This window comes from Notechis scutatus, chromosome 1 (assembly GCF_049901735.1).
Source record: "Notechis scutatus isolate UNSWTSFEM ecotype Mainland chromosome 1, rNotScu1.2, whole genome shotgun sequence".
Taxonomy (NCBI): Eukaryota; Metazoa; Chordata; class Lepidosauria; order Squamata; family Elapidae; genus Notechis; species Notechis scutatus.
The window spans coordinates 43,950,250-43,971,856 of NC_142009.1; the positions used below are offsets into that span (position 1 = coordinate 43,950,250).

Sequence of the window (21,607 nt, forward strand, 5' to 3'; positions counted from 1 at the left end):
ATGTAGGGCTTTATAAGTGATGACCAATACCTTGAATTGGACCCAGAAGCACCCAGTGCAATTCACAGATCAAGGACACCCAGTATAGCTCCTTTAAATTTTAGATATGTGTGTATTTGTTTGTTATATTCCACCTTTTATTATTCTGTGTGAAAGTATATGAATATTCATGTATTAAAAACCTCTGATCAAGATGTGCAATATACATTTATACAACAAAACACCCCACAGAAGCCAGAAGATTGTTAAAAAAAACATTTTGTAAAGTTCAGTGGCACTGGAATATATCACATCTGCAACTTGAAGATAATTAATAGGGGTGCATACTTCAGACTCTCAAGCTCTTATCCTTGGAAATGTCCCTTCATTAATTGAAAACTTTGTTTTGTTGCTATAGCTACTTTCACTACAAGTAGCCTTGACTAAAGCAAGAGGTATTTGTTATACATAAAATAAAAAGGTATTTAGTTTCAGCTGTAGGGAGTTAAATTCAAAGGCATGAGAACAGCCCTGTTGGATCAGACCAAAGTCAAACATCTTTTTATCCTGCAGAAGCCAACCAGGGCCTGATACAAAATTTACAAGCAAGACCTAATAGATCACAGGCTTTCCCTGAGATTACTGTTAGAAATGAAAGACAGGATGAGTAGCAGCTATAGATAGACTTTCATTTAATTATTTGGTCTAATCCTCTTTTAAAGCTGTGCAATTTAGCAACTATTACTACAAAAACCTATCACTTCAAGCTTTTCCTGTTAATCTTTTAAAGTGTGCCACACCTTTGAAAATGATATAGATGCATCTTATATTTCCTACAGTATACTAAGTAGTTTTTATTTTTAATGAAATCTATCCATTAGTCTCTAAAGTTCAATATTGTAAAGAGTGTTCTGGAAATGGCTCTTTATTACTTCCAGTGGGATATTTCTGCTTCTCATACATATATATATGGACATCCACAGTTAAATTGGGCAGGTTTTTCTCTCCCTGAATTTCTGGAAGGGAGAGACTACGAGGATTTTGGGGGGGCGGGGATGTGTGCTTTAGCTTTTGCTCTAAAAACAACCTCCCAAAATTAGTCTGCTTTTCATCCATGCATCACCCATTTTGGAATTTCTGGAAGGGGGAGACTACGAGGATTTTCGGCAGCGGTGGGATTCCTAATTTTTTACTACTGGTTCTGTGGGCGTGGCTTGGTGGGCATGGCATGGCTTGGTGGGCGTGGCAGGGGAAGGATACTGTGAAATCTCCATTCCCACCCCACTCCACTAACCTGCTTTCCAGCTCCATTCTCCTCTGCAGGGCAACAAAAGAAGACCCAGCCGATCAGCTGGAACTCAGGAGACAGAGAATAGATGGGGGCAGGGCCAGTCAGAGGTGGTATTCCGAACTACTCAAAATTTCTGCTATCGGTTCTCCAGAAATGGTCAGAACCTGCTGAATACCACCTCTGATTTTCATGGGTGTGGGGGGGAATGTGTGTTTTAGCTTTTGCTCTAAAAACAACCCCCCAAAATTAGTCTGCTTTTCATCCTTGCATCACCCACTTTGGATTATGTCTCTTAAGATATTGCACAAAGCCATTGACAGAACAGTAAATGCCCACTGCTGATACATCAAACATCAAGGTCTGACTCAGGGAAAATAATTCCCAAAGGGATAGTTGCATTACTTGTCACAGTAAAAATAACTAAGGGTCTTCTGGTTCCTTAAAGACTAACATGAGTTTAATACTTTAACATTTAAGATTTATAGGCCATGGAAACTCATGTCATAAAAAAATTCAGTCTGGAAAGTGCTATACGAATCTTTGTCAACATGAATCAATATATAAATAAAACTCGTGTTTACTTGAAAGTCAGTTCAACTATACTAAAAGTGATTTCTGAGAACCACAGCCAATGTTTTCAGGTATCAAGGTGGTGTTTGCAGGTATTTTTTAAGCCTCCTTCAGTCTAAAACCCAGAATTATTAGAAGCTGAATTTGTATCTGTGTTTGTTCATGTGTGTCTATGTCAGAGGTCTCCAAACTTGGCAACTTCAAGACTTGTGGACTTCAACTCCCAGAATTGCTGGCTGGAGAATTCTGGGAATTGAAGTCGCCAAGTTAAAGTTGCCAAGTTTGGGGATCCCTGGTCTATGTGGTAAATAGCAACTCCAAATAAATGTTCAACTCCATTCTGTCCTGCTGAGGTCCCAATGAACATCAGAGACACCATTACAAGGGGCTGATTGGAAGTGGAGCTGTCCTCAGTAGCGAGAGGATAAGTTTTCTTTCTGAGTGAGGGAAACAGTTATTTTTGCCTAGGATGACAGTAGGAGAAGGAAAAAGAAATATCTTTCTGTCCCGTTTTTGTTATGTTGATAGGAATTAGTTTGGGGGCTGTCCTGCATTCAAGTAATGACTTGATTTTTTAAAAAAAAAATCACATGTATAGTTGCTAAATATGTCTAGTTTGGTCTTTAGCAATTTGACAAGAACACTGCAAAATTACAGAGCAATCCTGCTTTTACTTATAGAATCAAAATAAAGTCAATGGTTAAGAATAAAAAAAGAATAAAGACAATCACCATCAACATAACTAGAATGTGTTCTTTGTTTACTGCTTTCATGTGGCATAAAAACATACAAGTTCCATTTCCAACCAATTCTAACCTTCAGTTTTACATCAACAATACGTTTTACAGGATTCTCTTATTTCACTTAGAACTTATGTAACAAAACTGTAGATTACATTTTTCAGGTCTATTTTTCTATCTGTAGTTTTGGTATTCACTTGCAATATATAGGCTTTACAATAGTAAAAGCCTATAGAAGATTGAAAGACTATTTTTAATGTTCACTTGACCACTAGTCTTTTCAAGAGCTCTTTAGAGTGATTATTGGAATTTATTGCTCGTGTATAAGTACCCTTCAGAGCTAATTGAAATAATAGTAAAATGTGATTCATATAATTGCTTAGCCATGAAGCTTATGGTGTGCGTGTGTTTCTTGGATTAAACTCTAGCATTCTGTCTAATCTACTCTATGAAAAAAAATCAACATTTTTTAATTATCCTTTATAATAAGTGTTTGTAGTCCATACTCACACATACCTTTCTACTTACTTAGTGAGCCATGGTGATGCAGTGGTTAGAGTGCAGTACTGCAGGCTACTTCTGCTGACTGCCGGCTGACTGCAATTTGGCAGTTTAAATCTTACCAGGTTCAAGGTTGACTCAGCCTTCCCAGGTCAGTAAAATGAGGACCCAGATTGTTGGGGGCAATATGCTGACTCTGTAAAGCGCTTAGAGAGGACTGTGAAGCACTATGAACTGGTATATAAGTCTAAGTGCTCATTGCTATTGCTACTTATTATAAAGAATAATAAAGAAACATGTTGAATTTGGAGTGGGACTAAGGAAAAACAGTAACTGCATAATGTCTGAGAACACATTTCATCATGTACTAGTTATGCACTAAAAACTTCCTACCTCTGTCAAACTATTGCACGCTGAGAAGAAATAAGACATTTACTATAAAGCAGGGGTCCCCAAACTTGGCAACTTTAAGATTTGTGGATTTCAACTCCCAGAATTCTCCAGCCAGCTAGCTGGAGAATTCTGGGAGTTGAAGTCCACAAATCTTAAAGTTGCCAAGTTTAGAGACCTCTGCTATAAAGTGTGGACAGGACAGGAGATGCAAGAGACTTTGAAGAGGCTGGAAAAGGAATGAAAGGGAGATTAGACATAGAAGAAGATTTCCCCCCATTATTTAGTTTATAACTGGCAACTCAGCCCTGGTAGTCAATAACCTGGAAAGAAGCATTTCAAAATATTTAGGGCAGTGTTTTTCAAACTTGGCAACTTTAAGATGAGTGGACCTCAACTCCCAGAATTCCCTAGCCAGCACGCTTAAAGTTGCCATGTTTGAAAAACACTGATTTAGAGAAATTCTGCCTATAATGAACACATTATAAATGTGAGTTGGACATTTGTTCAGCAGTCTCCAAGATTTTGTACTTATCCCATGATTACTGTACCATTTGAGATACCTTACTGAAACCTGTGTAATTCATGCTCCTTGATCTTGCCCACATATGGAACTTAACAGAAACGAAATAATTACATGTTCAAAGGAGATGAGATCTTACAGATAAAATGTCAGCATAGAAGGGCACAGATATTACACTTGTTATAAATTTCTTTCTTGGCTGTATTAACGAACCTTTCTCAGTAATCTGAGTAGCCAGGCCCTCATCACTAGACTTCATGCATTGCCTTACATCATGTTTTTTTATGAAATAGTGTTACTAAAAGTTTAATTACAACAAAAAAGAAAAGAAAAAAATATATTCCTAATTTTATTGTTTTTAAATCAATCTTTCATCAGTCATGATATTAAGATCATTAACTTTTAAAATACTATAAACAGAAAGCTGGCAGTATAGTTATGTAGGAGAAAATGTGCAGTTCTGTAGTATTTGAGAAGCAGCAGGTGTTCATGTAATTAAACACAGAGTAGTAATACAAATCCACTTGGGAGGAGGCCTTGGGTTGCCCAGGAATGGGTGGTGTTGAGTCCAACTCACTCACATCACACTCTATAAAAGGGCCCAGAGGAGTCCATTGCCAACATATTTTTCCTGTAGAAATCATATTCTGGTCCTGCATTCATCTGTGAGCTGTGAGCAGCACCTAACTTGGTATTTCTGTCCAGACCAACCTGTCCAGCTCAAGGGTGCTTCCCTGTTCATAGAATCACTTTGAGAAATAAACTGGCACCCAGAAAGTAGAATTATGCTTCTTACTATTCATAGATACCCCTAAAATAACAATTACATTTTCTGTAGTTTGAAAAAGCTATCAGTTCTTTTTTATGCGTAATAAGGGATACGATTGTACTTCCCATTGTTTCATATTAGAATGCATATTATTTTTAAAGCCCTATCAAAACCAACATGTCAATAATGATTGTAACCCACATCATCATCATAATTAACACCATCAAATAACATTTACGTATCCTAAGTACTTGGAAAGGACTCAAAAGATAGATAAAAATGCCAAATCCAGTCTAAACATCTGGCTATATGACAAAATAACAACAACAATAATCCCTCAATGAGGCTCTACCTTAACATGGTTGTGAGATTTGTGTGCTCTAAAGAAGATCTGAGCTATGTCAGAAGTTCAACTACATGGGACAAGTCTTATCAAAGAAACCAGATGAAAACTCTTTCTCCCATAAACAATATGGTCAGTTGCAATTTATAGAAACCCAAACTGGTCAAAGTCAACAAGGATGCACTGGGTGTTGGAGTTCCTGGACATCTGGTGACAAATGGGCTATAGGACTCAGGACTATTCGCTGAGCAACAACAGCCAACAGTTGCAGGACTACTGGAAGAAAAGTTGTTTATCTGTCATAAATATACAAAGATTGAAAACAAAGAAATACAGGTAACTCTCAATTTACAATAGTTCACTTACAACTTTGAAATTAAGACATAACCCTCCCAAGTACTTACAACAAAGTTCCAAAGTTACGAATATTGGAGCACCACGGCAGTTGTTCACACTTACGAACAACCGCAAAGGCACTGCAGTATTTGCCATGCCTATACCACCACCACCACGCCGGGTCACCTTGCAAAGATCTAATGAACCTTCAGTTTCTTGGCATGGTTTCATGCTTCAGGCCTTCGATCTGTCCACAAAGAATGAAGGCCTAAAGTACAGCAAGATCACATGCTCTCATGGTACTTTAGGCCTCTGTTCTCTGCAAATGGAGGTGGGGACAAGATCTGTGGCAAAAGGCTTTACAAACAGAGAGAAGGCCTGAAGCACTGAAGTCTTCCCTCCATTTGCAAAGCTTTTTGCCATCTTTGAGACTGAGAATGGAGACCAGGAGGGGTAAGCATGTCCCTTGGGACCTCTGTTTTTAGGGCAGCAAAGGACTTTCTTCAAGGCCTTTGCTGATGAGAATGGAGCCTAAAAGGGATGCACACAACCCTCCCGGGCTCTGTTCTCAGCAGCAAAGGCTTTTTGCAAAAATGACCAGAGTCTATAGGGACACAATCTCTCGGCCCTGCAGATCTTGGCAAGCCAAGGCAAAACCATGGCAGAGAGGCTGGAGAGGAGACAACTCCCTTGATCATCAAGATCTATGTAAGGTAAGTGACCCAGTCAGACAGGATAGGGGACAGCATAAAATATCTCAGTGGGTTGGGGGAGGCCTTGGATGCTCAGAAACATTAAAACACCCCCCCATGGCCTTCCCCACCCTGAGATACCTTGTTCACTTAATGACTGGCACATATGATTAGTGAATGTGTGGGCAAAAGCAGGGAGTGATCACATTCAAATTATGTGATTCACTCTTACAAATCCTCATGTTACGAATAGAGTTGGCAGGCTCTATTGCTTTCATAACTCAAGGATTACCTGTAATGATCAATTATTACAAATAAGATCCAATAAGAAAAGGATATCTGAGAAGAATGTACTAGCTCTGGAAAGAACATCCAGAATTACAAACAACAGTCTAGCACAGGAGTGTCCAACCTTTCACCTTCCCTGGGCCACATTAGAAGATGAAAATTTGGTTTGGGCCGCACATAATTAAATTAAATAATAAATTAAAAAATTATTAAATTATTAAATAATTAAATTAAATTAAATTAAATTAAATTAAATTAAATTAAATTAAATTAAATTAAAATAAATTAAATTAAATTAAATTAAATTAAATTAAATTATTATTATTTATTATTTATTATTAATTATTTATTAAAAATTATTTATTTTTTATTTTATAATTTTCCGGCCAAATTTTGCGGGGGGGGGAAGAAAGCTCGCCCGCCTCACGCCTACCTCTCATCCTGCAAATTATTTATTTTTTATTAATTTTCCGGCCAAATTTTGCGGGGTGGCGGGGAGGGGGGGAAAGAAAGCTCGCCCGCCTCACGCCTACCTCTCCTCCTGCAAATGCAGCGGCGGCGACAGCGGTGGCGAGGGCAGAAGCAGCAGCGGCGGTGGCGGGGCAGAAGCAGCAGCGGTGGCGGCGGCAACAGCAGGAGGTGGCGGGGCGGGACTTTTGGGCTGCGGCTGCCCACCTTTTCTGTTGCTCGCCTCGCCCGCCTCACGCCTACCTCTCCTGCAAATGCAGCAGCCGTGGCGGGGGCAGAAGCAGCAGCGGCGGTGGCGGGGGCAGAAGCAGCAGCGGCGGCGGGGGGCAGAAGCAGCAGCAGCGGTGGCGGCAACAGCAGGAGGTGGCGGGGCGGGACTTTTGGGCTGCGGCTGCCCACCTTTTCTGTTGCTCGCCTCGCCCCGCCTCACGCCTACCTCTCCTCCTGCAAATGCAGCAGCCGTGGCGGCGGCAACAGCAGGAGGTGGCGGGGCGGGACTTTTGGGCTGCGGGTGCCCGCCTTTTCTGTTGCTCGCCTCGCGCCTGCCTCTCCTCCTTGCTGGATCTTTCATGAAGGTTGGGGTGGGCGTTGGGCCGCATTACGAGGCAACCTGGGCCGCATGCGGCCCGTGGGCCGCGGGTTGGACAAGCCTGGTCTAGCAGATCAACATTGATTTATAATACAAAGCAAAATATTAACGGAAGCAGAATTGAAAAAAGTGCAAAGATCTACCCAGAGCAAAGAAATCAAAGCCTTGCCAGAAGAAGCTCAGACTGTAGAGGCAAACCAGGGGGAATCAGCAAGGGGTGTGATTCTACCGGTTCTGACCGGTTCTATAGAACCCATTGTTAACTTTCTAAGCAGTTCAGAGAACGGGTAGTTAGAAGAAATCTCCTTTTGTTTTTTTTTCCACCCTTATTATATTCTTGGCAGTATGCCTAGACTTACTGTCTCCGAAGGAGGTTTTTTTTCTTTCTTTCTTGATACTTTCTTAAAGGGGAAGGGTTGTTTTAAGCTTTTTACACTGCTGTTGGGAGGAAATACTCCCCTGGAAATACTTCCAGCCAGCATTCAATGATCAGCACTTTGAAGAAATAATTGAATAATGAAGTAGAGCTGCAAAAAGAAGCTTTTTAATGACAAGGAACCAAGATGAGTGACATTCAGCAAGGCTTCTTGGCTAGCTAGAAAGATTGACATTCAAACATGAGTTTACATACCCTTTCTGAGTTTTGGTCTAAAACTGGTTTTTGGTGAAGTTTAATTCTGTGCTTGGTGATGTTTAATCCTGTGTTTATTGATGGGATAATTTTCCCTATTCAGCTTTGTTTGGAAGGAAAAAGATTAATCTCTGTTCCTGAAAAGAAAATTGAGAAATTTGGCTAATTCCTATTTGTTCTGGTAATTGGTTTAACAAATAACAGCTACTGTTGTGATTTAATTATTTGTATTGTGTTTGAATTTTTTCCTGCCCCATGGTTTCTTTTTCTATTTGGGGAGGAGTCTTCCTTCACTGCTTTAGTGGTATCTGGCACTGTCCTTTTGGGGTGTACTTTCAAGAGGCAGGATGCAAGCTTGGCACTGATTTTTTTTACTGCCTTTCTGGGGGGCATGTGACCTTTCCTTAAATCTGAGTGATTTCCTTAGGATATCTTGTGAGGTGAGTAAGACCAGCTGGTATCTTTAAGTGGTGCAAATGGATCTAAGATTGCTTTTCCTGGGTGTGCTCTTTCTGAAGAGGTTCAATGACCTCTCTGCTAAAGGGTTTCACTATATGAGCAAGAATTGGCTGCTGATAGTTATCATTGCATTTTAACTATTTTAATTCCTCAAGGTGCTCTGGCACCCTGCCTGATTTGTAACTCCAGCTTGCATGTATTTTTAATCTAATTATTGGTATTTAGGGCAGCTTTTTGCAAGCAAAGAAGCCTTTTGTACAGGGGTGGGATTCAACCGGCGTTACTACGGTTTAGTGACTACGTTTTGCACAGAACCGGTTGTTAAAAAATTTGAATTCCACCCCTGGAATCAGCCATTGAAGGAGCCAGCATAACTATAGAATCCCCAAATCAGACATTCATTCCTCTGCCTTCTCCTTAAAAAGAATAATTGACAATCTAGACCAGCACAAAATTCACAAAATAAGATTGCTTGCATTGAAGCTTGTTTGAAAGAAACAACTAAAAAAAGTATTAGAAGAAGCTAATATTGTACTATCAATTATAAGTACTAGGTTAATACAAGAAACAAATAACTAATGTACAGTACAGCTGCAATTATAACTGAATACCTGGAATGCAAAATCAACAAACAAACAAAACAAAAACCAAATAGTGCAAGAAAATAATATAAGTATGCTAAGATAAGATCCAAGCAAGTTAGAACAGATGAAAGAAAAACTGAAGAAAAAGGAAGACCAAATAATACCTGACTGAGAAATATCATCCGGAAACAAGGAAGCACTAGAAATAATAAAGTAACAAATAACTGTTATAGCCAAGAAAACCAGCAGATACAAAGCTCAAACTGCACACTTTAGCTAAATCTCCAATTTTAGTCAATTTCAGTCAAATCAAAATATTTCTACCAGCCCATCAATGGAAAGAATGCAGCGAACCAGTCAACACTTAACAAAGAAGAAACAATGCAGTTCTGGGCATAGCAGTGGGACAACCAAAACAAATACAACAAGAATACAGTGTGGGTAAAGGAGGAGGATAAGAAAAAAAGCTGACATGGAAGAGCAGAAATGGTGAAGAAAAGGTCAAAGAAGATCAAAATTGATCACCATTTTTTCTGGATGAAGATGAACTACATGGCTTCAGGTTGAAACATCTGACTGAAATACACCCACATGTTGCCAAGCAGTTTAACAACATATTGCAATGAGGTGAAATTGAAGATTGGTTAAGATCAACCTGATAATGAAAGATCCAGCAAAAAGGCCAGCATCAGGCAACTACAATTACTGCTTACCAACAACTTTCCAATTGCTAATCAGTGTGGTAGCTGATGCAGTCCAACAGCATTTAGTTGAAAATAAGCTGTTTCCACTCGAGCAGAAAGGAAACTGCACAAACAGCAGAAGAACAAAAGCTCAGTTCCTAATTGACAAGATGATACTGGAAAATTGCAAGAGAAGAAAAGCCAACGTGAATATAGCATGGATTGATTACAAGAAGGCATTTGACTGCCTGCCACATAATTGGATAATCAAGGGCCTAGAAATAATAGAACTCTGTAGAAACAGCAGAAGCTTTGTACAAAAATCAGTGGCACAATGGAAGACACAGTTGTTGGTCAATGGTGATAGACAGGGAGGGGTTAAATCAAGAGAGGAATCTTCCAAGGAAACTCACTCTCACTACTGTTATTGGTCATTGCATTGATTCCTCTGTCAACCATACTAAATAAGCCAGACCACGGCTGTAAACATCAAAAACATCTGCCAGGCTATCCCACCTCCTTTACATGGATGATCTGAAACTGTATGGAAAAACTACCTGAAATAAAATCACTGCTTAATGTTGTCCCTATATACAGTCAAGATATGGACTGGACAAATGTGGATTGGACAAATGTGTCAGCCTTACCAACAACAGGGGAAAATAGTGAAAAACTGAAGAAATCAAGATGCCCTAAGGAAATGACATCAAGAGTCTGGATGAAGTCAATTACTACAGATACCTGGGCATCCTTCAAGCTGACAGCAACAAGCACACCAAAATCAAGAACGTTAGAAGAGAATACATCATCAGGGTGAAGAAAATCTTAAAGTCCAAACTCAATGAAGAAAACATCTCAAGGTAATTAACAACTGGACATTTCTAGTATTAGATACACAGCTGGAACAGAGGACTAGACTCAAGCAGAACTAAAAGTCCTGGACAGGGAGACCAAAAAAATAATGACAATGAATCATGCCCTTAATCCATGCAGTGATGTTGATAGCCTCTACTAACCAAGAAATATAATTGGGTATGGAATGTTGCAAGTTACCGGACAATTCAAGAAGAAAAAAAGACACTGGAAGGGTATCTGAAGGACAGTGGAAAAGATGCACTGAAGTTAGTATATCATGAAGGCTTACTGAATCTGGAGACCAAACTGGCCTATAAGAAAGACCAAATGAAGAATATAAAAGAGTCATGGTAAGGCAAAGTACTACATGGCCAGTATATTAAAAAAAAAAAAGCCAGCATGCAAACCAGATAACAAGAAGATTTGGAAATGTCAAAAAGCAGGAAAATTGAAGAAAGAGACAAAGGGCTGCACAAGAAAGACCAAGCCTGGAAAACACATATACACAAAATTAGAACTGAGAAAACAGCAACATAAAGCAAATATTGCCTCTGCAAAGAAGCTGAAGAACAGGGGACCACCTAGCTGGCTTCTGCAAAACTGACTACAAACAACAACATGACGAAGTAGCAACAATGGTGCATTGGAATATATGCAAGAAATACCATTTGCCTATAAGTAAGAACTGGTACGACCACAAAATAAAGTACTAACAAACGAAGAAGCTAAATGCTCTGGAACCTTAAAATTCAAACAGACAGGCACCTGCCACAAAACACCACATATTTAAAAACTATTGATAAGAATGACAAAGAAGTGTGGATAAAGGATGTGGCAGTAGCTGGAGACAGCAATATGGAAAAGAAAGAATTGGAAAAAAATCACAAAATACAAAGACTTGCAAATAGAAGTGGAATGACTAGGATGAAAGAAAGCAAAGATATCAGTAGTAATAGTTTCCTTGGGTGAAGACCCCAAACATCTGGAACACTATTTGCACATCATTAGCATTATAAAATTATCATCAGTCAATTGCAAAAGGTAACTTTACTTGGGACAGCTTAAATCATAAATCCTCATAAATCTTGCAAGGATACCTTTTACATCATCAAGCAACATCTGCCTATCACAGGTCCTTGGAAATGATTTGATAGGTGGACAAAAACACCAAATCCAGTCTAAACATCTGGCTGACTGTGTGAGCATTCCTAACACTTTTTATTTCTATTCCACTCACAGCAGAAGTTTTTAGAGCAAATTAAAAGAAGGCTTTGTGCTGGAATTCTCATTAAGCTTAATTTTAATTACTCATAGAAACTATTCAGGTACCAGTTCAAGCCAAGGAAATACTAAGGTTTTTTTTTTTTCTTCAATTGTTTTACTACTAATCCATCATCATCACATCATACCTGCCAATTTTACTGTGGTGAATCATAATATAGCAGAGTCATTTTTCCTTGGGACAGCCTTGTAAATATGCAATTTAGTTTGATTGATGGTTTGAGCTTAATTTCAGTTATTATAAATTATTTTTTGCAGTATAGAAAGAGCCATAATTCCTGCATTTTTCCTATTGATTTCTAAACACAGTTCATTTGTTCATTCCGTTTTATCTTCCTCTGCTCCTTCTACATTTTAATTGACTCTTTCCCCCCCAATTAAATACGTCGTTCACATTAGACCAAGAAATCATCAAGTAAATCAATCCAAAATTCTCATTCCAGATACAAATGACCTAGCTCAAATTATCCTGCTTTGGACATAGTATGCAAAGACTTTAAACTTTGGAAAAGGCTCTACTGCTGGTAAAGTTGAAAAGATCATGTAGCAAACTAGATGGGTTCAATTACAGCTGTGATGGCTGCACTGTTGGAAGTTCTGAAAGACCAGATTATTGACAGATAATCATAAGAGAAAATCTATTTATGTGGTTGCTCAGATTCTACACCAACTTCACTCTTTCACATAATTAACCAAAACCTGTCTCTATATGCATATACCTTTATGTTTTATTCTTGTATCATTTAAAAGCCAGGAAATCTATAAGAGATTTGCTTTATTTTCTTATTTTACTTTGTTTATATGTATAAAAAAACAAGCTTTCCTTTTCATTGGCATCTGCAGGCTCCCACTGCTTTATATCAGTTTGTTGATGTAATGGAATTTATGAGTGATCTTGGGGGAAAAGGAAAAGAGACGCTGCCTAGAAAACAATCAGATAAGGGAGGGCGGGGGCTGCAGTCACTTAATAGTCAGAAAAAGAAACTTTTGAAGGATATGCTATAATGGATCAAACAGTTAAAAGTGGAGGCAGGAAGTTTGTGCCTTCAAACTTGCAATATTCTGTTAATGTAGCCTTACAATAAAGTAGAATTAGTTCATCTTGGTGTATTTCTTGTCAGATAAAAGCAGCCTCACACTGCAAGCTCCACCCCTTTGGAGGGTGCATATGATATTGCAGTACACATGGGGAAAAAAGTGGGCATGCAGGGAATGTTGCAACGCTGCTGACATCACTGCGACCCCTATTGTCTCCCTTGGAGGCCACTGGCATTTTGCTCCTGACACTCCAATTGCCAGGCTCTCAGTCCTTGCACACATACACAGTCTTTTTATCTGAAGAAAGTAGTGTTACAAATCACTTTTGCATTCATTCAGCCCTTCCTTGAGTACCAATACAATTAAAGGTTTCAATGTGCTCATATCTCAGCTCCACTTCAAGATATTTTTCCTATGTGACCTTCTTGATATATCCCAATCTGTTTAGAAACTATTAAGTTGCATTCCATATGGAGAGTGGAACAATGGATCAAATGCAGTGAGCCATATGCCATTGATGTATTGCAGGGACATCTATGTTGGGGTCAAAAAGTGAAGAAGGTGGCAGTGACTTTAATGAAGACCCCCCACCTACTTTTTTAACAAACCTTTTTTAAGCTGGTATCTCCAGATGTGCTACACTACAAATCCTGAAGATGTTTCATGCAAAGAGGAGCAATGAGAGACCCAAGTCATGAGCACCACATACCAGAGGGAGCTGGACCTATCTCTCCTGCAACCATAATTGGAACCAGCCAAGTGAAAGAGGAGAACCCACAAAATAAAGCCTCCAGTCCAGAAGGATCCCATGGTAGATAGTATCAAAAGCTGCCAAGAAACCCAGGTGAGCGAAGACAGTTGCACCATTTCTGTCCAGAATCACTAAAGATCATCCATAAATGCCATCAGTGCCACCTCAGAATTATACTCCAGCCTGAACCCAGACTTAAAAAGTTTAGATAAGGACACTGGATTAAAGAAGCCTAAAGTAAGCACATATGATTGCTCCAATGATTTGGCTCAAACCAACCATAAAGAGGCATAATGTTTTAACAATGATTACTACAAGGGTGGTTTTTTTTGCCTGTTTCATTTCAGTTTTACAACTGTAATTATTCATAGATAATCAGTGAATTCTATGCTGGATCCTGTGTCAGTTTTGTTTCATTTCCAAATTGTACTTCAGGTAGGCTGTCTGTCTTTTAAAAAAAAAATAGAATAGTGTGCCTTTAGTTATCTGGAAAGAGAAGCTGTAGCTGGCATTTTTGCAGATATTAGCTAATAGGACAGCCAGCTGTTGTAGAATCAGAAAATCTGGGGCATATTTTTCAAGACCAGGCACTGGATAAAAGTATAACTGTACTGAAAACCTGTGCAATTATTATTGCTGTTACCATTTTTTTAACAAAAGGATTTATCTACAAAAAAGGATTTGTATGTATTCACTGTACTGAAAACATTCACCGTTTTATATCTGCTTGCTTTCACTCAAATGCATTCCGGAAGTTCTTTAACAAAATATTAGTAAAAGCCTCCAAGAAGAAGCTTGCTTCTGTTTCTTTTAAGCCTGGGGATCTAGGAAATGTTCCACAACATTGGGTTCAGCACAAACAAGACGCTGCCTTGTGCTTAATATCATTATCCTGGGAAGAAGCAGAGTTTTTTGTTTTTTTTTAAAAAGCTGATCTTAACAGAAAGAAGAGTGGATTTGAGGAGAAATACTGGTTGTCTTATGAAGTGTAGGATGCTACCTAATAGTAAGTGAAATTATTACAACAGACACAAAATGACCAATGGCTCCCCAAAGAAGTCTATTTTTGCTCCTTTATGACAACCCTTTTTACTATAGATGTTTGATTGTCCTTTTGCCCCATATGTACAATATTTGCACTCTTCTAACAGTTGTATGTTCTCCCAGGTATCTTTATCTGCACAACAGTTTCAGGACAGAAAAACAGCCTTCCCTTAGACCAGAAATGGAGGAATTGATCCCCCATCTGTACTAACTGGCAGCTGGGATTGTTGGTTTGGGGCAACATCTGGATTGCACAGCTTGTTCACCAATCCTCCATGATGTGCACAAATGGGTGAGACATGGAATATATTCTGAACAACACTTACTGGAAGCAGTCAGGATATTCTGCAAGGGCCACATCCATTACATCCAAAGCATGTTGGTAATCTTTTTGTGATGAAAAAAGGAGGGCCAACAGATGAAGAGAATTCATATCATCCTTATACAGTTTTAGTGCTTCTTGGAGATGTTCTATTGCATCACAAATCTGCAAAATAAATATTAAATGATTGCTCAGTTACTCATCCTTTCAGATCAGTTTCACTTGTTCTGACCTTTTGACTACAACAAAATAAAAGGAGTCCCAAAGGCAGAATTATTAAAACCTATCTGCAAGGAGTAAACCAATTGAACTCCCCAGCAGGAACATTAAAACATCTTTATACAATTCTAAAATTCTATAAAGTAACATTTCAGGTAAGCTTGCTTGTATTTAAATAGAAGCAGGTGATAAGTATTTTCAAAGCTGTTAAACACAGGAAGGAAGTTATTACTCAACTGATCTCTTAATCTTGTTATCTTTTTAATTTAACTATGTCTTTATGCATCACTATAAACAAAGGGTGATCTACTATGCATTTATTTATTCATTTATTGAGCTTAAACTCCTCAGCATTCAACTAAATATTGACTTACAAGATATACAACTCATAGCAATGAAAATATCAGTAGTAAAAATTCCAACATGATTGATTAGAAAATGGAAAGTAAAAAAAGAATAATAATTCAATGCAATGCAATGTAACTCAAGAATTTGCTTTCCAAATATTTGCAAAATTTGAAAACCAATAGAAAAGGGACAAGTCCGATCTCCAAGGGGAAGCCATTTTAAAACAATCAGGTAAACGTTTTTTTAATATTAGAAGTCATGAAATGTTGCTACCTTATAAATTATTTTGCTAAATGACAGGAACTCACCCAACAACAGAGGCTTAAAAGCAAACTCAGTGGGCTTCTAAACTTTTACCTTGAAGTCAAGGAATTAACAGAACAATTATTTTATTTTAGCTCATTTAATTTCAGAAGATGTATCCTTGACAGTAGTCACCAAATTGACTGATGAAAATTTTAATCATGGCATATAATCTATCAGATATATTAATATTATCATTTACCCTTTGGTTAACCAGAAAGAGAAAACATTAGATATTTTAGATTATTCAAAATATTAACATATATTTAAATGCTTATTATGAGCAGCCTCAAACTATATATTTCAAACATGTTTTAAAGATTTACATGCAATTAAATGAAGAAAAATAGAACAAGCATAGAAATTTCTGGCCAAATATAAATTAAAATTTTAAAATATATTGGTGGTGGTGGTGGTGGTGGGGGTATCCTAAACTGCATTTGGAGCTTCCAGACTGTTCTTACTGATATATAACCAATAATATATAACAATATAAGTTAGTAGAACAATAACTTTCAATCAACAATAACAGCAAGAAGAAGCCATTTCCAAATTTAGTTCAAAGAAAACTAAGAGAGGGGGGGCACATTTTGGGGGGGGGCGGAATGGATTTTATGCGGGCGGCGCGTTTGGGTGTTGCCCCAGGGGCCGTTTTCCCTAGTGCCCGCCGTTTGCAGTGGGGCGGGGGGGGGGGGGGGGGGGGGGGGGGGGGGGGGGGGGGGGGTGGGGGGGTGGGGGGGGGGGGGGGGGGGGTTCCCCCCCGCCCCGGCCCCCCCCCCCGGGGGTTTTTTTGGGGGGGGGGGGGGGGGGCAGACAGACGGGGGCGTTTTCAAGGGGGTTGGAAGAGACACTCTAAGAAAATGGCCGGGTTGCCGTAAGAAAACTGGGATCACTTTGAAACAACCTTCTAAGCACTCAACTTAATAAAATGGAAAGTAGAATAATTCTGAAAAAAACCAACAATATTCAATTCAGTTCCAAACCTACAGTAATTCTTGAAACCCTAGTGTGGGAGTGAGCAGCAGAAGCCCTAATAGGGAGTGATCTTTCACCCTAGTGAACGTTCAAATCTCAAGAAGCTTCAATAGAAATGACTAGTAGTGAAAAATAGTAATAAAGTCCAGCAACATCTGAAGGACCGCAAATTGTCCACCCTCATCTAGCAGCTTTTCTAGTCATTTTATGTCTTCCATAAACATGCATAAGAAATTTCAATAAAGTTATAATTCAAGCATCAGAAAGTTAACAAAATATATAAGTAGCAATAATGGACCTTAAAAGTATTGAAGCATTTTCTGACTGATGATAAATCAATTCTATGAGAGATTTAAAAAAAAAAAACATCCTGAAGAAAGAGAAGCATAAAAAAATCTATGCCCAAGAAAAAAAATTCATGTAGTAGATGCCAATACACCATTGGAAATAGTTCTTTCAAGCCACCTGTCTTTATACCTACCTGCCTGATAAGAGCCAGCTGCAATGAGATATAAAGGATAATTTGGTGGTCTTCGGGTGCCAGGTGATGAGCTCTGTAAAACACAAATGTAGCTTATCCAACACTGCAAAAATGATTTACCATAAATTTACCAGAGAGGCAATTCAAGGGTCTTGCCCCATCTTCCTTTCTTGTAATTTTAAACTGAATTTCAATGAATAGCCTACAATACAGAGTTCCCCATCACCCTCACTCCAGCACAGTAGTAAAACTACAATGAAAAGATCATTGGATAGAAAATAATTTTTGATTACTCACATATTTTCCTTGCTATGATTCTAGTTCTAAAATATTGTTCTTCTTTTAAACAGAAAGATGCTCAGCTCAAGCGCCCCTCCCCCCCATATATTAGTTGAATGGCAATTGACAGGCAATTATAGTCAAGATTAAATCTTTGACATAGACTTAGAAAGGAGGCAATGCAATTCAAAATTTCAAATGCCTTTAATGATATTGCTCTGAGCAATTCACTGTAGAATGGGTGTATTCTTACTATGGTACTCTTTTCCTGATATTAAAGATAATGTCTTGATTTTAAAAAAATATGAAAAAGAGTCATTCTAATTTCACTGAATAAGAACTGATTACTACCAGGTTCACGACAGAGTAAAGTTTTTACTGCTTTCAATAACTGTGTAAAGCAACAAATGTCAACAGGTGCGGTTTTTCCTACTCTAGAGCAGCATTTCCCAAACAAATGGCATCTGCAAAAATTATTCTTTTCTTAAACAACTATTGATGGTACAAAAAGCATATTGTCCTTCTGGTTAAGCCTAGGGAATATTCTGTCCACAAGGCAGGTTTAACCTCACACCTCTCTGTTCTGTCAAGACTGTATAAACAAATTTCTTTTTTGGCTTAGTTTATTGAGCTTAATAGTTTGCAGTTATTATGAAAAGCTATGTTTTCCTTTGTGTGTGTGTTTTATCTCTGTGTTTTTCTTTTCTTAAAATATTGAGAATATAGATAGTCCCCTAAAAAACAAGACTACTAGTTCAGATTTTAGAATCTCTAACAGATGAACAGTATCTACAGATTATAGTAAATTAAATCTTATCCCATCAAAGCTCTTAGAAAAAAATACAGCTTCCTTTTAAAAAGGCAGATATTCAAAACATGTATGTACATATCCAGCATACTGAGCATTCCCATTTCTCTAACCTTGTAAGTCTGGCCATTAGGGAGAAACCACAAATAAAAAGAATTCTTGTCATATCTTAAATCCCTCTGTGGAACTAAGAAGAGGGAAGATTCGACAACTGTTGAGCTATTGGCAAGAACTCCTCCTTTAATTCCTCCACCAAATGGATTTACTAGCAATATGGCACAAATGACAGTGCTTTCTTTGAGTTTGAAGACGGACATGAAGATAATCTGAGGCATGCTGACCCTCAGCCATTTAGCAGATTAGAGATGACCTAGAACTTCTATTGTCCCTGGAATAATGTAGCAGGTCAAGAGAATGTCTTTGCTATTCTGGTGTGCCCTTGACTAGAATAACAGAACACAGTTGCTGTTAGGAACACATTTAATTCCTTAAATGATGTCAAACAATTGGTGTAGCTGGGCATAGTTTAAACCAATTGATAGCAGTTAGCCAAGATTTCACAGAAGACTATTTCCCCAGTCAGATATAAAGTTGCCCACTGAGGCTCCCTCCTGTTCAAAACTGGGTTCAAGAAATGTCAAGCCAAATTAATTGTTCAGCTACATAGCTCTGTAGTTCAATTAGGTTGGCACTGGCTCATCCCCACTTCAAGCAGAAGATTGCTAGCTAAGGATACAGGTATGGTCCCAGGATGTCCTAGAACAGGGGTCTCCAACCTTGGCAACTTTAAGACTTGTGGACTTCAACTCCCAGAATTCCTCAGTCAGCAAAGCTGACTGAGGAATTCTGAGAGTTGAAGTCCACAAGTCTTAAAGTTGCCAAGGTTGGAGACCCCTGTACCTAGAACATAGAATATAGAATAATAGAGCTGGAAAGGGACCACGGAGAGCTTTTACTCCAACCCCCTGCTCAAACAGGAGATCCAATAACATTTCAGAGAAATAGTTGTCCGGTCTCTTTTTGAAATCCTCCAGTGACAGTGTTGGGCTCTGGGAATTGACTCACATTTGGCACTCACTCGGAGGCCGACACATCGCTGGGGCTGCTGAATTGTTGAGACAGCTAGACAGCTGAGAGGCCCATGGACACTAATCAGTCACCGGGCTTATCAGTTGGTGGGGGTTTATGATCCTGATTCAGATAGATAGGGGGGGAGAATGGGAGGGAGGTAAGGATACAGAAGGGATAGATAGCACGGGGGAGAGAAAGGAATGAAAATAAAGATTAGGCAATGACAAAGAGGCATGGGGAGGAGGTGTGGGAGTAGACAATGCAGCAGCCGGATGTCAGGTTGTTAGCTGGGAGGACCACCCACAACTTCTGAAGGCAAGGCACTCCACTGGTTGATTACTCTCCCCATTAGGAAGTTTCTTCTTAGTTCTACCGTGCTATCTATCCCTTCTGTATCCTTACCTACCTCCCATTCTACCCTCTATCTATCTGAATCAGGATCATAAACCCCCACCAACTGATAAGCTTCTCTTCTTGTTTCGTTTCCAACCTTTGTGTCTTGTCTTGTTTTGCCTTTTTGTTTTGTTTTTTCTTGCCTTTAAATCTGCCTTTTGGTGCTTTGGAAAATAGTTTAAACCCCTCCTCTTTGTAGGACCCCCTCAAATATTGGAACAATGCTATCCTACATGCTAACATGCATGTAGGAAAACCGTGCTCTACTACATACAAGCAATGCACTCTGCCAAAAGACCAAAAATAAATAAATAAAGACAATGGCTGAGTTATATAGGCAGACTGGCAACGTAATAAACTGTAATACCCTAATCCTAACCCTAACCTCTCTAAAGAATTGTTCTTGGCTCTATCTTCCTAAATTTGTTTTATTTTTATTAATTTGTTTTTTGTTCCTTGCAGGATTTAGGTCTAAGAAATTAGATGTACCCAACTCTCAAAATAGCCTCACTTGACATACAGCGCTGTATAACTCTGGCCCATTAAAATGAAAGCCATAGAACCAGGGCAGAAAACTCAAAGGCCACCTTATTCAACCTTTTGACAATCCAGGAATCAACTGCTCTGGCAGACAGCCATCCTGACTCTACCTAAAGGCTTTTCATGTAGGGAAGTCCATCTTTTGAGACAGTTTATTACTTTGCCAGTCTTGCCTATATAGCTCAGCCATTCTGTCAATTTTTTGTGTGTCTTTTAATGACCCTGTAATCCCTTGCACTGGGGTGGAGTCGGGGCAACTGAATGGAGCTGAGTGTTTACTGGCTGGATGCCCTTCCTGTCACCAATGCAGAGTTCACAGCTGATATTTACTCATTGTGCCTAGAGAGATAAAAACCTGCTGCTACCTAGGATTGAACTCACAGCCTTCTGATTGTGAGGTGACAGCTCCACCTCTAGGCCACTGCACCATTACCTCAGCCATTCTGTTCAATGATTAGTCAAAATCCCCCCCTTTGTCATTTGAATTCATTTGCTCAGATCCTGTTTTCTGAAACAATAGAAATCTGCCCCTTTAATTATGTGACCGACTTTCAAATATTTGAACATAGTTATCTCTTCCATCTTAATAGCTTTTTTTCCCAGGCTAAATATGCTTCAGCCTTCTCTCATTGTTATTGGGGTTTTGGGTTTTTCCAGTTTGTTTCCAGTCTGGGTACATTCCAGTTTGTTCACATTCTTTTAAAAATATGGTATCCAGTTTAATTAATGACATAAAGAAAACCACAAACATGCCTGCCTATTAAGCGTCCTATTAAACTACAGGAGAGCCAACAAGCTATGCATCTGTAATCCGAGATTGACAGCTTCTTTTTTATACATTCTTAAGCACTTAACAAAACCAGGAAGCTTCTTTATATATCCAAAAACCTCTTGTGGTTTGGATGATCCTACCTTTTGGGGATTATGGAAGCTGAAGAATGGACTACTATTTTATAAGATCTTAAGCTTATAGTGCTCAAGAAATGCTCAAGAAAATTATTTTCCTAAATGAATATATTATGACCTCTTAGTGAAATATCCATTATATGCACAATGGAAAAAT

At 38.8% G+C, this 21,607-nt stretch overlaps 1 protein-coding gene across 1 annotated transcript in view; it reads right to left on the reverse strand.

The window, feature by feature from the left end:
* Window positions 1-21,607, reverse strand: part of TTC7A (tetratricopeptide repeat domain 7A) — a 173,261-nt gene that overhangs the window by 80,968 nt on the left and 70,686 nt on the right. Inside the window, exons 14-15 of the mRNA XM_026683757.2 lie at window positions 17,454-17,526; window positions 15,132-15,292 (exon numbers count right to left, since the gene is read on the reverse strand). Of these exons, the coding sequence (XP_026539542.1) occupies window positions 15,132-15,292; window positions 17,454-17,526 (234 nt within the window). The remainder of the gene's footprint in view (window positions 1-15,131; window positions 15,293-17,453; window positions 17,527-21,607) is intronic.